The sequence below is a fragment of the Leptopilina boulardi genome, unplaced genomic scaffold (assembly GCF_019393585.1).
Source record: "Leptopilina boulardi isolate dan_hultmark-lab unplaced genomic scaffold, ZJU_Lbou_2.1 LbouV2_333, whole genome shotgun sequence".
Taxonomy (NCBI): Eukaryota; Metazoa; Arthropoda; class Insecta; order Hymenoptera; family Figitidae; genus Leptopilina; species Leptopilina boulardi.
This window is the reverse complement of record NW_026137900.1, coordinates 419,456-436,350: the sequence shown is the minus strand read 5'-3', so window position 1 is coordinate 436,350 and position 16,895 is coordinate 419,456. Positions and strand designations below refer to the sequence as shown.

The 16,895-nt window shown below is 28.8% G+C and overlaps 1 protein-coding gene across 3 annotated transcripts in view; it reads right to left on the bottom strand.

The window, feature by feature from the left end:
- Positions 1 to 16,895, bottom strand: part of LOC127285478 (mucin-4-like) — a 41,423-nt gene that overhangs the window by 6,225 nt on the left and 18,303 nt on the right. Inside the window, exons 2-7 of one of the 3 annotated variants that reach the window (XM_051311515.1) lie at positions 12,514 to 12,925; positions 6,964 to 7,106; positions 6,590 to 6,804; positions 6,290 to 6,516; positions 5,888 to 6,214; positions 464 to 5,804 (exon numbers count right to left, since the gene is read on the bottom strand). In XM_051311515.1, the coding sequence (XP_051167472.1) occupies positions 464 to 5,804; positions 5,888 to 6,214; positions 6,290 to 6,516; positions 6,590 to 6,804; positions 6,964 to 7,106; positions 12,514 to 12,543 (6,283 nt within the window). In that variant the 5' untranslated portion in view covers positions 12,544 to 12,925. Of the gene's footprint in view, positions 1 to 463; positions 5,805 to 5,887; positions 6,215 to 6,289; positions 6,517 to 6,589; positions 6,805 to 6,963; positions 7,107 to 8,125; positions 8,300 to 12,513; positions 12,926 to 16,895 lie in introns of those variants that run through there. The other 2 variants (XM_051311518.1, XM_051311516.1) reach the window with 2 other exon arrangements.

Here is a 16,895-nt window from a genome sequence, read left to right as displayed (position 1 = left end):
ATTAAATGTACATGAAAAAAATGAATTAAACAATGATTAAAGCAGGCTGTAAATATAAAAATTAATTTGAAAAATAAAAATAGCTACGCAAATGGCACATAAATTCCATGAATCCTAAAAAAGCAAGAAACTGAAGATTTCTTTATCTTTTTTTTTAATATTATTAATAATATATTACATTATTAATATATTAATTGCAAACACTTCAGTTTCTCTGAGGAAGAAAACAATTCCACCAATTTTGATCGCCATCTAAAAAACAGAAAATTTTTTCTAAAAAAAATCAATCTACACATAAAATTTCTCTCCTAAGTGAATCGTGCAAAAAAAAAAATCAACTAATCGCGTAAAAAAATATATAAGCCACAATCAAGCTAATAAAAGAAATATTTTCTTTTCAAAAAAAAAAAGTAACGCAAAAATGCAGTCCATCTAAAGCGATTTTCCTCCTGTCATCTCTTACCGAGTTTAATATTAGTTTGTAGCGGTGTTGTAATTGCAGACGAAACTGTATTATTTCCAGCAATTAAAATCCTTGGTATATTCTCAGAAAGGCCAACAGCTGTTGTTGTCGACGTTGTCGTTGAATCATCAAGTTTTCTCTTAACAGTTTTAGGTGAAATAATTTTATCACTAGCGGAAATTTCTGTTGATATTTCTTTTGTCTCACGTTGTTGATTATTACTATTATTAATCACTGAAACTTCTGTGGGTGTTGCATAAGCCAATGCAATTCTTGCATTTTGTAACGAGACTGTTTTACTGTCAATTGAATTATTTGCATTATCATGAGTTGTTTTTTTTTCAATTGTATTTTGTGGTGTACTCGACGCTAAACAAACAACACTTTCAGTTTTTATTTCACCTGGTGTTGATAATTTGGCAATTGTTGAATTAAAAAATCTCGCTCCTTGTAATGTTAAATTTGGATTACTTGTTATTACACCACAAATATTATCGCTCACATCTGATAAATTACGTTGAATTAAACCAATTGTTTTATTAACTAAAATTGCATTTGTACCTGTTGTTGTTGTTGTTTCTTTTGCAATTATTTCGTTATTTTTCTCATCAAATTGAGCATTATTTTGTGGAATGACAATTGTTGCACTTTGTTGATTTGTTAATGTTTGTAGAGTTGGAATTTTTACTTGTTTAACTTGTGTTGGTTGAGAGGAAATAATTTTGCCCTGATTGAGAAAGCTTTGTAGAACGAGAGCATTTGAAACACCGGTTGTTCCGGTTGTACGAACGGTCGCTGGTACTGTTGCTAATAATTTAGAACCTCCCGAGACAATTGTAAATTGTTGTGCACCTTTCATTAAATTCATTGGTAAAATTTGGTAATTACCTGACATAAGTACAGCTGTACTACCCATCTTGCCGGTGACTGATGCCAATGCTTCGGAAACGCTCACCGAACCGGATTCTTGAACAATGACAGCACGTTGACCACCACTTGCATTTGGTTCAGTGAAGATTAAATTACGTCTTTTTATATTGTTGAGTTGTTCAACGCCATCATTTGAATCGTTGGTACGATTATCAGTGGCGTCATTTGCATTTGATGCAGTTGATGGTTCATCGGGTGTTGTAAATCCAGCGGGACTGTCTTGAACTTGTGCAATACCACTTGATGAATCTTCACTGCCCATTGTACGGCCAAGATCCTCAGCGCTTGGACTCAATTCAGATGATTGTTGTCCTGATGATTTTGATTTACCTGAACTTGATTTTTTTCGTTTTGACGATTGACTAGGATTTGTGGGTGGATTTGAACGTCGACGTGGCGCTGGTTTATTATTGAGATCAGGTGAATTTCTCAATTGTTCGGCATATTGTGTGAGAATTGCATAGATTCTTTGCGCTGTTTTTTCATCCTCTTGGGGTTTTTGTTGGGGCTTTGGTATTGGCGAGGCTTTTGCCGTGTTTGTTGCGCTTGTTTTTACTGTTTTGGGTGTTGATTTTTTTGATGATTTTGGCGATGCAGTGGGCGGTGTTTTGCCTGATGATTGAATTGGCGCTGGTGCTGGTGTAACACAGGGGCTTGAGGAACTTTGTGAAGTGACACTGAGAGCGGGCGAGGCTGCCGGTTGACAGTAACTTGTCACAACAACAACGGGAGTGGAATTTGTCACTTTTGGAGGTGTTGAGGTTTGATTCACATAGGCTAGAGAGACCTTTTGCGAGAATGAATCGGGAAATGTGACGGTGTTGCCATTACTGAATTTCGAGCTGTTTGGAGTTTGGGAAGGTATGAGGAGTTGTTGAGTTAGAGTACTGACGGGTTTTGTTGGTGTTAGTTGGGGACTTGGAGCGGTTTGAGTTTGAGTTTGAACAGTGGTGGTGGTTGTATTTTGATTTTGAGGTTGGATTGTACTCCGCTCTTTCACTTGCTCGAGGACACTTTCGAATTCGCGTAGTTGCTCCAATGTGGTTGAGCTGACTTGATTTGGAACGTCGATTGGTGTATTGATGAGCGTTGTCTCAGGCCTAACGGTTGGTTGCGGCATTCTCGGTGTTGCGAGAACAGCTTGAATTGTTCCAATATTTTGTTGTCGGATCGGTGCCCTGATGATGTTGAGCTTTACCACTGGCGTACGATTGCCGGTTAATGAATTGGCGGGCGTGATCGTGGGTATGATATTGAGCTGACTTGGATTTGTAGTGGATATGGTTACGGGTATTTTGTGCGTGTAAATTACACCGGAAGAAGCGTTATGCATATTTTGGACAAGTTGTGTGAGAGTTTGAGTCACTGTGGGAGTTGTTGTGTTTGTGCTACTGGCTGTTGAACTTTGAACGATATTCAATATTTGTCGGCCAGAGGAAAGTTGAAGATTTTGAACGCCGGCGATTGATTGAATGCTTAAACTGGCGGTGTTTGCTTGGGTACTTGGAACTGATGTTTGAACGGCTTTTGATAGATTGCTGGCTTTTTGAATGGTCGTTGGTTGCGTGAGGGTTTCGGTTGTGGAAGATGCGGCAACTGTGGTGGTATCTGTGGATAGGGTGTAAATTGTTTTGCCAAAGGCGTGTTGAAATTTTGGCAAACCAGTATTGTGTCCAGCTTGAGATGTTGTCTTGATTGGCGCAAGTCTGTCGAAGGTATTTCGATTGACAACATTTCTTGAGAAGCCAACTGTTCCGTCGTCGAGATTTTGCAGTGCAAGGACACTTCTTTGATTTGTGAGAATATTTGGATTAACGGAGGCAAGCTGATAGGTACCGTCGGGTTTGCAAACAATTTGTATTTGCTCAGAGCCAATGGGAACGGTTGTGGCTGTTGTTGTTGAGGGTGAAGGTGATTTTTTTGGCGATTGACTTTGACCGGAACGTTGATTGTTTATTGTTCGAGGACTGTCGGTTTCGAGAGTTGAGGCATTAATTGAATCGGTGGGAGATGCGTCCGGAGGTTGATTCGCCTCATCTCCGACGTCGTGCATAGATGACGACCTCGGTGGAGGGGTTTGACCAGCCGGGCTCATTCCAACCCCCGAGTCATGTCCACCCGATGAGGGTGTGCCGGGTAATTGAATGTTGCCCGTATTGCTGGAGGTGCGATTTCTCGGTGGTGTATTGCCGCTATTGCCTGACACGGTACTGGGACTCGGTGGAATATTTCTCGATAGTTGTACAACGTTGACAGTTGATTGTATCCTCGGAGGAATCATCATGTCTAATGAATTAAGACCGGGTACATTTTTTGCCAATATATCAGAATCCCTAACTGCCTGCGCAAGAATATCGAACTTGGTCTTACCCAAGTTGGATTTGACGGAACAGACCCGTTCACGTCCATCAACGGATCCCGCGTTGCTGTTGATCCGGCCGTTTCTCTGCTTCTGGTATGTGACAATTGAATTTTTGTTCTGATGAAAGGGCATTGTTTTTTGAATATTGATCAGTTTGGTGGTGAGATCATTTCTGTTGAATTGTTTTTTTGTTGGTTTCCGTTTTCCTTGGACATCGTCGGTTCTTGTAAGGACAATCTTTGGATTAAGATTCAATGTACTGAGCATTGGTGCATATTTTGTGGGACTGTTGGAATTATCGTTAATATTATTATTATCTTTACTTTTATTTAATAAATTTTTCTGCAATATTTGCGAAATCCTTGGCTTTTTACTATTTTTCGGCCTAAACATTCTCAGTGATTTTAAAACATCAGGATCACTTCTTTTCTCAGTTATAATTAGGGGAGCTGCTGCAGTATAAGTGGAACCTTTAATTGTTTCACGTTTATTTTCATCAAGATCGGCCGAGAATAGAGTGATAATATCATTACTACTTACATCTGAACCACTCACATCTTCCGCGGGATGTCGAATTGCTTCATTAACAAGCATATGAAAATGTGATACTGTTTCCACTGTTAATTTCGATTTTCCGTGTTTTTTACTATTTTCTTTTACACACGGTTTATTCGATTTTTTTGCATCTGGCCTAAATCCGTCGCTGCCTAAACTATCGGTCTGACTATCTTGAGTATTTGTATCGCTATCAGATACTGACAAGGTTCTATTTCTAAAATGTTTTGGTTTATTTTCAGTACTATCATAATCACTTTCTGACGATACAACTGGGTGAACTTTTCTCGGTCTCCCACGCCTCCTGACTTGAACAACACTCTCACTCTCGGAATCCGTCGTGTCATCAAGGCTGCGTCGCGCTGTGGTCCTCTTGTAATTTCCCGCTGGTTGAAAGCTTCCATACTGTTCTGATGAATCCGAAGGAATATCGGCCCATTGCTCGTAACCTTTTTCAATACCGAAAAATTCATCTTTTGATTCATCTTCCGACGGCCAATCTTTAAATTGCGAATAATCAATATTGAGATATTTAAGCTCTTTATTTGTATTACGCATCTCTTCAGCATTCTCGAGATACCTCTCGCAAAGTGTGTTCAATTCATTCCAATCCAAAACCCAGCTGAGCATATGATATCTGGGACTACTAAGCACTACTGCAAGATCATCACAAAGTTGCGGTGACAATCCTAATTTTTCTGCATCTAGTACTTGATTTGGCACAGTTTTCTCATCATAATTAGCTGAACCCGTAACGGCATCACCTTTAATTAAAATCAAAGCGTCCAATGTTCTTTCAATATTATTTGTTTCAGGCGATGGTGGAGTCGCTTCAATACCAGTAAATTCACCACAATTGAAACAAAGTTCACCAATAGGTCCATTTAATGATGGATCTCTTTTTGGATGTAAAGTACATTTTTCAAGTTTTAAGCCCTCACTATTTAAAGATGAAGTAAGAATTGTCTTAAGTATCTCGTCTGTATGCTGGAAGCTCTTGCTCGTTCCACTTTGAAATTCAATATTTTTTCTTATATTTTGAGCAGTAGTAGATGCACACATCGAGGACAATGTTGATTTTCCCATATTTGTATCCAAATTTGTTGTAGCACTAAAATCAATCACGTCTTTTTTCTCATTCACATCATTTAAGGAGCTATTAGACATATTTTGAAACCTTTTAATCTCCTCATCCTCTCCATTTTCATTGATTTCCTTTTTAATTTTTCCGCAAGCAATTGCGATTTCTTTTATTCTATCATAACATTCCCTTGTAGGATTTAAAGAAAATGCTGTCAGCACACATTCTCTGGCAATGCCAATATTACTAACAACAAAATCTGCTAACTTTAAAAATTGCACACTTAATCGTTTAGCTGTCTCGCGAGCTTTTTCCTTGTCTGCTTTTGTTTTTTGACTTTCCAATTCGTTCATGTCTGTTGTCAATGCTCTAATGTAAAGTTCAATGACGAGAGGTTTCACAGTACCTCCAAACTACAATAAAAAGAAATAAATTATAAAATTTGTTTTCAAATAAAATTTTAAACAGTGAAAAAAAAAAAAAATTTTTAACTTACATGTTTCATTAGTACAGTGCACAAAATATAAATATGCTGAGCACTTTCAGCGGGCTCTATTAATTTTCGAATCATTCCAGGTAATGTAGATGCAGTTTCTTTTAATTTCGAATGTAACAATGCCCAAGAATTTAAAATTTGTTCAAGTACATTTGCACCGGTTTCAGATACAGGGCGAACCATTCCAACAGTCACGAGATATTGTACAACCAATTCAGCAGCTTTTGTTGAATTTTTCCAAACTCTTGCCTTTCCATATTTTATTGGTTTTTCACCGCTAAGTCGCTGAACAAGTTCAAGTCCATCTTCAAGGTCCATTAATGTTAACTGTTTAAGAAGAAGAAAATTAATTTAATGTCAGTGTAATTTTAATGAAAAAAAAAAAATTTCTTTTAGACTTACTTGAGCGAAAATGTCTTGCGTGCGTTTCAATTTGAACAAGAGGACAATGTACACATCAAACATATATTGAACATGATGGACTTCAGAAGCAGAACGTAGTGCTTCACTTCTTCTCAGCGAACGAACACAAGCTGCCGCGAGATTTACCGCTATGTCCTCACAGCGGTCTTCGCAAAGTATCTTTAACCTCATCGTCAGTAACTCACCTTTTTCCGAACAACAGAACGCTGAAAATTCAAATAAATTATAAATACTGTATGAACATTTTTTTTTTAAATTCTAGATAAGACAATAAATTACCTTCTTCATTTTCACCGTCCGGTTGACCGTTAAGTATTTTCTCGAGGGCAGGATTTGACCAAGGATTGTGCACCAAATCTACTAATGTTGTACACCTGGATGCGAGGTGGTTCTCCAGGTTTTCTGCGCACCTTTTCAACGTTACACTGAGGTGCGTCTTTGTTGCATTTTGTAATTTTGGCCATTCCCCGCGCAATACCAATTTCAGCGTGTGTCTGTGATAAAAATTAATAATTATTATTTTCAATGATTAATTATTTCTATAGTATTTAACAATTAAAGAGAAAAAAAATAAAATTTAAACCAATAATTAATCTAAACACTAGTTTTTTCTTAACGTGAAACTTAATTTAATTAAAAATAGAAAAACTGACTTGTGGGCCCATTCTATGAGAGCCTTGATTGTATCTGGGGATGCCGCAGGAATAAAATTGGTGACATGTTCCCAGGCGGACAAAAGTGCATTCACCTTGTCGCCGTATTTCTTTTTGCTGTCACTCAATGTTGCTTCAAGCCCCTGAAACCAATAAATCGTCAAGAATTTAGCACACTTAAAACATAATTTACATTTACATAATAGTAAAAAGTAAAAAAAAATACTTTCATTTTCAAAGTACGTGACATTTACATATATTTTCATGAATTAAATTACAAAAAGTTTTAATTAATTTAATAAAATTAAATTATAATGAACAAAATAGAAGTGAATTATAAGAAATTTAAGTAACTTGAAAGGAATAGAGAGAAATTTATAATTTATAAATTTATATAGAGAAATTTAAGTTCTTTTGAGGAATAAAATTATTTGAAGGTTAGGTTCCTTATTCTCACATTTGATAAAATAAAACAGATTATTTACTTCAAAATTCAAATGAATGTTTATAAATAATTAATCAAAAACGAAGGATTGTAAAATTATTATATTTTTTTAAAAATAAAATAACGAGGTTTTAACGTCAACACCAATAGAAATATTAGGTTATGTTTGAGTAGAATATCAATATTTGTGTCTATCATAAACAATCTTTTACAAGTTAGAATTATTTTTAATTAAATATAAAGAGTAGTATTCTAATTAATTATTCATAGAATTTAAAAAAATCATAACTTAATTAAATTGATTACAAAAAAAATAATAATAAAGAAAACATACAGAAGTTTACAAAACAAGACTTATTTTCTAGATTAAATTCTTAATATAAATAATAGAATATAAAAAAAGGTCAAATTAATTCTTATCATAACCAAATACAAAATAAACACTTTTTTTCAATATTTCTAAAATAATGTAATTTCATGAAAACGTGGTGAAAAATGAAAAATTTTACTTAGAAAATTCAGTAAATGTAAGAAATAACATTATACTAAAAAAAATTAAATAAAAATAAAATATTATTCTCAATTTTTATCAAGAAAATTAGAAAATTACATCAGAAAAAAAAAGAATGTTTATTTTGACGCCATTTTTGTATGCACCCTTTTAAAACGTAAATATGACAATTTATTGTCACATTAATATTGACAGAATTTACTTACGTTTTGCATAACTATAATAGACATATTTTATTCATTTAATATATTTACAATGAACATGATATTTAAATTCGTTATATAATGAAAAGATTTGGAAAACATAATGTACACACGAGGGTTAAAAAAAATTGAGGGTTACTGAAAAATGACAGGATCGACAGGATTGTTATGCGTGTTTGTGCATGTGTACAAGCCATAAGGTGCTGCCATCTGTAGCTTAAACTTTATACTGTTTCTCAGGAAACCGGAAGTAACCGGAAGCTTTAAATATTAAAGGGTTAATTCATTTAAAAATGATATTCAATTTGTTTTTCCTTTTTTTTTTTTTTTTATTTTAACTTTTATTTATTGAATTTCTTATTTTTAAAATAAAACTTTTATTAATTCCTGATTATAAATATTATTTACCATTATAAAAAAAAAATGATTTTTAAAAATTTGGAAAATTTAATTATATAAAATAAAAATATATAATAAAAATAATTAAATACAGACAATATACATAAATTAATAAACAAATAATATTAAGTAAAAAAATTAAATTATTAAAAAATAAATTCAAATTTTATTAAACTTGAATTTTTTTTTCTTATTAATCAAATAAAAAAAAAAAAAATATTTCTATATAATAGGTACTTTAGCAAAGATGGAACCGTTCTTTTATAAACTCAGAAAGTTTACTTTGAAAACAAGTTACACCGCACTGTCGGAAATTCAAGTAGTACTTAAAGGTTGCGTTTCAATTTTGCTCAAAAGTTTTAGATGTACAAGTTTCAGTCATTTGAGAAATTAATTTCCTAAACACACACATACATAAATTACGTATATAATTTACATTAGAAAACTTATTGAAAATCATATCCACTTTACGAGAAAGAGAGAGAGAGAGAGAAATTTCTCAAATATCACGATAAATTTTCTCAATATGAAAAATAAATTATAAATATAATTATTAATTCTATCGTTTCTTTATTTTAATCAATTTTCTTTTATTGATAAAATGAAAAATTTATTAGTTCAGGATGCTATTATTTTTCTTACAAATACTATATATATATATATATATATATATATATATTGAGATGAACTTATTATTCTGTAAAATTTCTATCCTTTGTTGGAAAATGAAGAAAAATGTAATAAAAGAGATATTGAGGAGGAATAAAATATTAAAAAGGTCTTTTCGAAGATAGCTATAGAGGAGAGAGAAAGAGAGTACATTTTAAAAACCTCTTGTCCACATGATAGACATAGTTTTCTACAGTGATTTCTCCGGGGATCATTTTTATCGACCCGTGCCTCTTTTTTTTTCTCATAGAATAAATAAATAAAATTTTCAGTCTATTTGCAAATGAAACAGAATGACAACTCGTTTCTATTTTCTTAATGTGAAAACAAAAAAGAAAAAAATTTATTACATTCAAGAAAAATAAACCTTGGAGATTTTAGATGTTTCACGAATTTTTTTCTATTTGTTTTCTTTCCTTTTAATATTTTTTCTTTCTTTAAAAAAATGAATTAATTTAAAAAATATATATATAGTAAAGAAAATATTTATATACATATATTTTTTTTATATATAAAAATAAAAAAATAAAAAAAAAAATTATTTTTTTAAATTATTGCTAACAATAATTATTTATTCCTTTATGTGATTTTTTGAGCTTCTTATTCGTTATAATAATTACGTCCAGAGAGAAAGAGAGAGAGAGAAAGAGCAATTAATTACATTCACAAAGGCTTTGAAGTAACTATTTTATTATTCCCGGGTTATATTTCGAAGAAAAAAAAATGTGATGTGAAATAAAAATTCATTTAATTATAATTATCATTTTTAAATTTAAATATATCGTTTAAATAAACTAAAAAGGAAAAAAAATCCGATATCAAGAGAATGATCCATGGAAGAGATTTTTATAATATTCACATCACATTTTACGGAAAGATATACATTTTATTTTTCATGAAAAGATATAGGATTTCCTTTTTCCAATTCCAATATTGAGAACATATAAATATTCCCTTATTTGTTTGAATTGAATTGGTTTCGACCTTCGTATTTAAAACAAAAAATAAGGGCGAAGAAGGAAAAAAAGAATGAGAAATTAATTTTTCTGAATTCCTTCCTAGCGAGGACGTGTTTGAAAATTTCGAATTGTTTTTTTTTTTTTTTTTTTAATATTATTTTATTTTTTATATCAGAGACACTTGAAAAGCAGAGATGGAAATGAGAAAAAAAAGAAGACAATCGAAATTTATTATTCCCTTCTGGTGGCTCTCAAACACTATATGCCAATCGTTAAAGTCACACTAAAACTTGTGAACATGGCTCGTAAGCTTTGGTCACTGGCTAGTTTTCTAAAGTTTTCTATCCTTTATACTTCTTTTTCAACTTTACCCATTTGCAATTTTCTATCTTTCTCTTTTTCTTTACTGTCTTTTACACAAACTCTCGTTCTCTCTTTCTTTTTTTTCTTCTCTCTTTCACTTTTAGCTAAAGCAATTTCCCTCGACGATTCTTTTTAGGCTGTCTCAAGTACCTTCTCGCATGTAAAGCAATCGAAGAGGCTTATGAGGCAGAAAAAGAAAAAGATAAATAGAGGAATTTTCTACAATTGATTTTTCAGTTTTACGACGTCTTAAAAAAAAAAAATAGGGATGCATTTCATCATAAAAAAAGAAAATTGATTTTTTAAAAACAATTAAATATTACATAAAAAGAATTTTCTTTTTTTTTAAATTTCTATATTTAATTTAAAAATTATTTTAAAATTATAATTTCTTTTTTTCTAATTATAAAATTTTTAAATTAATTTGTTAATTTTAATTTAAAAATTAAATTTTGTTGTTCAATGAAAGATAAATATTAGAACAAAAAAAAATCTCATATGTGTATCTATAAATAAAATTCTTATTTATATATATTTTTTTAAAGAAATAAGAGAAACTTGCATGGAAAACTTTTTACTTATCAATATTGAGTGAAGAATGCAATGTTTGTTCAGAAGTTTGTGTTTTCAAACTGCGATGAGGTAAACAATTTTTTTTCACTTTTTTGTTAAATTTTGACAAATAAATATTAGAATTTTTTTAAAAATATAGACATATTTTTATATTGTAAATAAAATTTTTAGAATTGAGAAATATTTTTTTTATACTTCTTGCGATAATTTTCAACTATTTAAATAAACATTTATCGTAATATTTTTTAATTTAAATAGAAATTTAATACACTTATTAAAAAAAAAGAGGACAAAAAAAAAATCGAAGCAATAAAGGATCAGCGTGCCACGCTTTTATTGGGAAATACTTCACATTTTACCCGGTGAATAGTGTTTAAAATAGTATAGAAAGAAAGGAGAGAATCGTTCATCAAAGTCAAAGTTGTGTATAGGAATAAATATACGGGTTCTGTATATTATTTTGAAAAAAAAGTCATATATACTTTTGAAATATTTTCTCTTTAAAACTAACTGATATGTATATATGTGTCGCGAAGATGTTTTTAAATTTTATTTTATATTCATCAAAAATAAGCTTATTTTCCAGAAGATTAAATTTTTTTTCCTCCGAATAATTACTCAAAAACAGAAAATTAAAAAAGTTTAACTGAAAAAAAATCAGAAAAAAAAGAAATTAATTGAATTTATAAAATAACTTTTTGAAATTGTTACAAATAAAATTGGTAATATAAAAATGGACAAAGCAATATAATTTCCCAAGGACTTTACTTTTTTCAGATCATAAAATTTTAAACTTGAGTTACGTATTTTTTTTTTTTTTTTTTTACTCCTTTAAAAGCGTAAAGTTAAGAGGATTTAAATTTAAGTTTCCCAACTCAGGGAATTGAAAACTAAAAACTGTATTTTCTACAAATTGTTACACCATTTTTTTTTTTTATCCGCGAAGAAGAGGATTTAAAATTTCATTACTTTTTCTCTGATATATATATATATATATATATATGGAACAGAATTCTCCTAAGAAGATTTTCAATTTTGAAATAAATTCCACTTCTTTTCACTATTATACATACATTTTCAAAGCAAATTAACAATTCAAAGGGATTCGTATTAAAAAAAAAAAGAAAAAAAAACTTAGAAAAACAAACTTTTCTTTGAAATGCATCTTGCAACATTAATATTAAATTCTATGAGTTTTTAAAAAATCTGTTTACATTTTTGAATGTTTTTCTTTTCGAGAGGGAAAAAAAATTCTAATCTTTTCAATTTAAACCTATTTTTGTAATTAATTAATTTTTTTATTATTTTATTATTATGAAAAATTATTTATTAATTTTTCTTTTTAGAAAAATTAAAAAGCGATTTTTCTTTTTAGAAAAATTAAAAAGTGATTTTTTTTTTGAAATATAAAAAAAAATGATTTCTTACCACGCACGACTTTTGGATGTGTGAAGACATTCAGAGGGGTATCGAATGCAGCAGTGGTTTAGGTATGGAAGCCACTGAAAATAAATAACCGATGATGTCTTTGAGTGAAAAACAGTGCAATCGTATCCCAGTGATAAAAATACACAGTCCAATTCCTCTATAGTCGTTGTTAATCGAGGACCAGAGAATCTTGCAGGAGCAGCAGGGGCAGGACTCGTGGCGGACATCAGCAACTTCAACCCAGTTTTTTCACAACAGAGGCGATGTCCTCCCTCGAGACCGCCTCTAGCTCTCTCTCTCACTAGCTCTCCAAAATTCCTTTTTCCTCTTTTTACTATGTAATCCTCTTTCAATTTCTGATTCCTCTCAAAATCAACAATGACCACACCGCCAACTGCTTCCTGTATATCCTCTGAAAAAAAATTTTAATTAATAAACTATTCAAAAAAAAAAAAATTATTTTTTTTGTGGTGCACGAATTTCCCATAAAAAAAATTTTTCTTTTAAAATATATTTTATTGGAAATAAAATAAGGATTTAATATTTATTTAAAAATTCAAATCACATAAAATTCGATTGAATGAGAAATTCTGTTAAATTAAAGTTTTAAGTAAAAATTCGTAAAAAAAAAAATTAAATTAAATGCCAATTAGAAAATTGAAAATTCGTCTAAAAAATAATTATTTCTAATAAAATAAAATAATAATTCTAATTAATAATATTTTCATAGAAAATTCATGGACCCCATTTTTTTAATTAAAAATTTTTCTTTTTATTTAATTATTTTCAAATTATAATTCTAAAGAGAACGTCTCAAAAATAATTTTAAAAAATTTACAAAAATTCATTAATTTAAAGGAAAATTTTTCTTTGGGAAATTTATAATAATATCTCAAATTACTAATTAGTGAAGGGTTGTAATTATTATACATGTATATTGTATAAATACTAATTAATAGACTTTATCGAATTTTCGCAATTGCAAATGAAATTTCTTCAAGTTACAAGATTCAAAGCTACTTTGATGAGCGGGGGGAGGGGAATAGGGGGAAAACTCGACTATAAATTGGACCACATCCTTGAATTTCTACTCGAACTTGATTCATTGTTTTGAACCAATAAGCACTCCTAAATTCAGAACTTCTCATCAACCACATCAGGAGAATTAAGGGTGGTGCATGGTATATATATATATACGTATACGAAAGTCGAAGGATTTCGAAGTTGCGCGAGAGAATTAATTCACTATTAAAGGGGGAAATGAGAAAATTATGATTTACTTCCACATCGATTTTAGAGAAATAATTCCTCCATTTTTCCCCCGTATATATTTATATAATTTCAAAAAAATTATATATTATTATAATTTATTTCAAATAATTTATAATTTAAAAATTTATTACAAAATATTTAACTTTGTTAATTAAATAATTTAAAAAAAATTTATTACATGAAAAATAATGAATTAATTATTAATTAATTGAAATTAATTTAAAAAATGTTTTTAGTTAATTAAATTATGGTCGAAATATAACGAAACATATTTATTTTTTTTTACAGTATTCGATTTAATTAAATCAAGGCAAACATAATAATAATAAAGTATCTCGGAAAAGTTTTCATATTGTATATTTCAAAGCACTGCTAGGAGGCTTTATACCAATATAGCTTTAAACTCCGAATCGAAGTTTCACAATCTATGGAATCATTATATTGAAGAAAAGTTCTGCAAAGAATATATTTTCTTTATATATATATGTATATATATAGTATACTAATAATTGTGACATTTAGCTTCTTTTATTATTATAAAGCTCAAGCTTTCTTATACACAATAAATAATTATTATAAAATTTAATTAGTAAAATTAGTATTAGTAATGAATTAGTAAAATTTAATTCTAATAATAATGACTAAGTTAAATTAGTTAAAAATTTTATTATTAAGTATTAATAAATAATAATTTTCATTGTTATTTTATTAAATTAATTCTTAATTTTATTATTTATATTTAGAGGAGAAATAATAATAATAAAAATATAAAAATATTATAAAAAAACAATTTTAAATTAAAAAAAAAGAAAAGTAAAATAAAAAAATATTATTGGCGAAAATTAATTTAAATAAATTTAAATAAAATTGACAATAACATTGAAAAAAGGACAGATGGATTTGCAAAGTTTTATTATACGTATCCCTTGAGCCTTTGTTCTAGGGGGAATTTTTCGGATGGTCTCGTGGACTTAGATTATATATATATATTAAACTCTCTTTGCTATATTTTATATATATATATATATATATATATAAAATATAGCAAAGAGAGTTGAAAAAGAATAAAGATTGTTGGATTGACGTTAGCACGCTTTTCCATTTCGATAGTCGTTCAAGAAAAGTTCCTTCAGTGAAGAACTTCAAGCTCTGGGCACGTTCATATACTTTTATACATTTTTACTGTATATATATAGCAAGAAAACTTTTACACTGTTTGGTATCGTCATATTATCTATATATATAAAAGGGAACAATGTTTTGTACTTTTTCGTTATATTTTCTTTATCTTTCTTTAAGAAAATGGAACTATTAGTATTAGTATTATTATTATTATTATTTTCATTATTTTATTAATCCAACAACTTGGTAATCCAAAAAGATATTTCAGTCACTTTCGCAAACTGATGTTAAGTTAAAAAAGAAACTTTTATATCCCGTAACTGCACTTGAAGATAAAGGAAAGTTCAAACTTTCATATATATATATACAAAATTCTTAATTTTCAACTTTTTATCACCGCGGAAAAGATTTAAAGAAAAACATTAAACTCTACTGACATTAACTTGAAAATAAATGAAATAAAAGTTATAATTTTTTATATGTAAAAAAAAAGATAATTTAAAATAATTATTTAAAAAATATAAATATAATTAAAAAATGTTAAACAGTAGTAGAAATCAGTTTTAGTCAGACAAAACCATTTAGATTTATAATTTATAAATAAAATAAACTATCATTTTAAATATATTGATATATCAGTTTTTACAGTAGAAGAAATCAGTTTTTAGTCAGACAGACCAATTTAGATTCATAATAATGGTAACAGTTGCAAAAGATATTTTTCGAAGTTAAAACGGTTTTCATTATTTTATTTTTAGTAACAGTATAACAGTATAACTAGGTCTCAGAGAGTCAAAATTATATTGTATAATTTTAGTATCAGTAGTGCAAATCAATTTTTAGTTAGATATAATATAAAAAGTTTGATATTAGTTAGTATAGTAAAAGATCTTTTTTAGTTAGAAAAAATATTTTTAATTCTCAAAATAATTTTCTTATCAGTAGTAAAGTTTGTCGAAAGTCAGACAAAATGATGGAAAATTCTTCTAATTTTGCTTATCAGTGGTAATAGATCATTTTAGTCAGACAAAACGTTTTCAAAGTCTTGTAAATTTTATACACTCAGAAAAAAATTCGTTTGCAGCAACCAAATATTTTGGTTAAATCAACAAAATAAATGCATTAATATCCAGTTAACCAAACATTTGGTTCCATAAACCAAACCAAAACCATAAACCAAATAAATAAACCAAACAGTTATTTAGATCAAATAATAATATTTATTTGAATTAAACAAATTTTGTTTGAACTAACCAAAAAATTGGGTAAATATAAAAAAATGGTAAAATTTGGTTCAAAAATATCTTTTTTTTCTGAGTGTATAAGTAGTACCTGATTTTTATAGACAGAAAAAAGTTTTTAATTATTTTAAGTTCAGTAGTAAAATTTAGTTTCAGTCAGACATTTAATTTATATAAATAAATGAAGTTATTTTCTATAATTTTGGTAATTAGTAGTAAAATACAGTTTTAGTCAGACAAGAAGATTTTCGAAATTTTTTGTAAAATATATGAAATTATAGAAAAATTATTTGCTGATAGAAATAAAAACATATTATGTAAGTATTTTTTCATTTAATATCTCTTTTGTGTCAGAAACTATAAGCAAATAAGAAATCCCTTCCCCAGTGTGCTAGGTGCTTTTATATATATATAATACTTGAACAACCCCTCAATAATCAACGTTTGGATATTAATAACCTATGTACTCACGCTTTGATTTCAAAGCGTAGAAACGTTTATTGTATCCGTACTTTAAATTATCGAAGAGAAAAAAAATGCTCGTTTGTGATTTAATTAATTTTCATTAATTTTTTTTTTTAATTAAAAATAAAAAAAAATATGTAAAATTTTTCAGTGGAAAAATAATTGCGAAAAATAGTCTAAATAATTAGTTATTTTTAACTAAATAATTAGTATAATTAATTAATATTTAATTAATATTACTATTTGAATTAGTAACTGACTTTTCGCTATGAAATTAGTTAT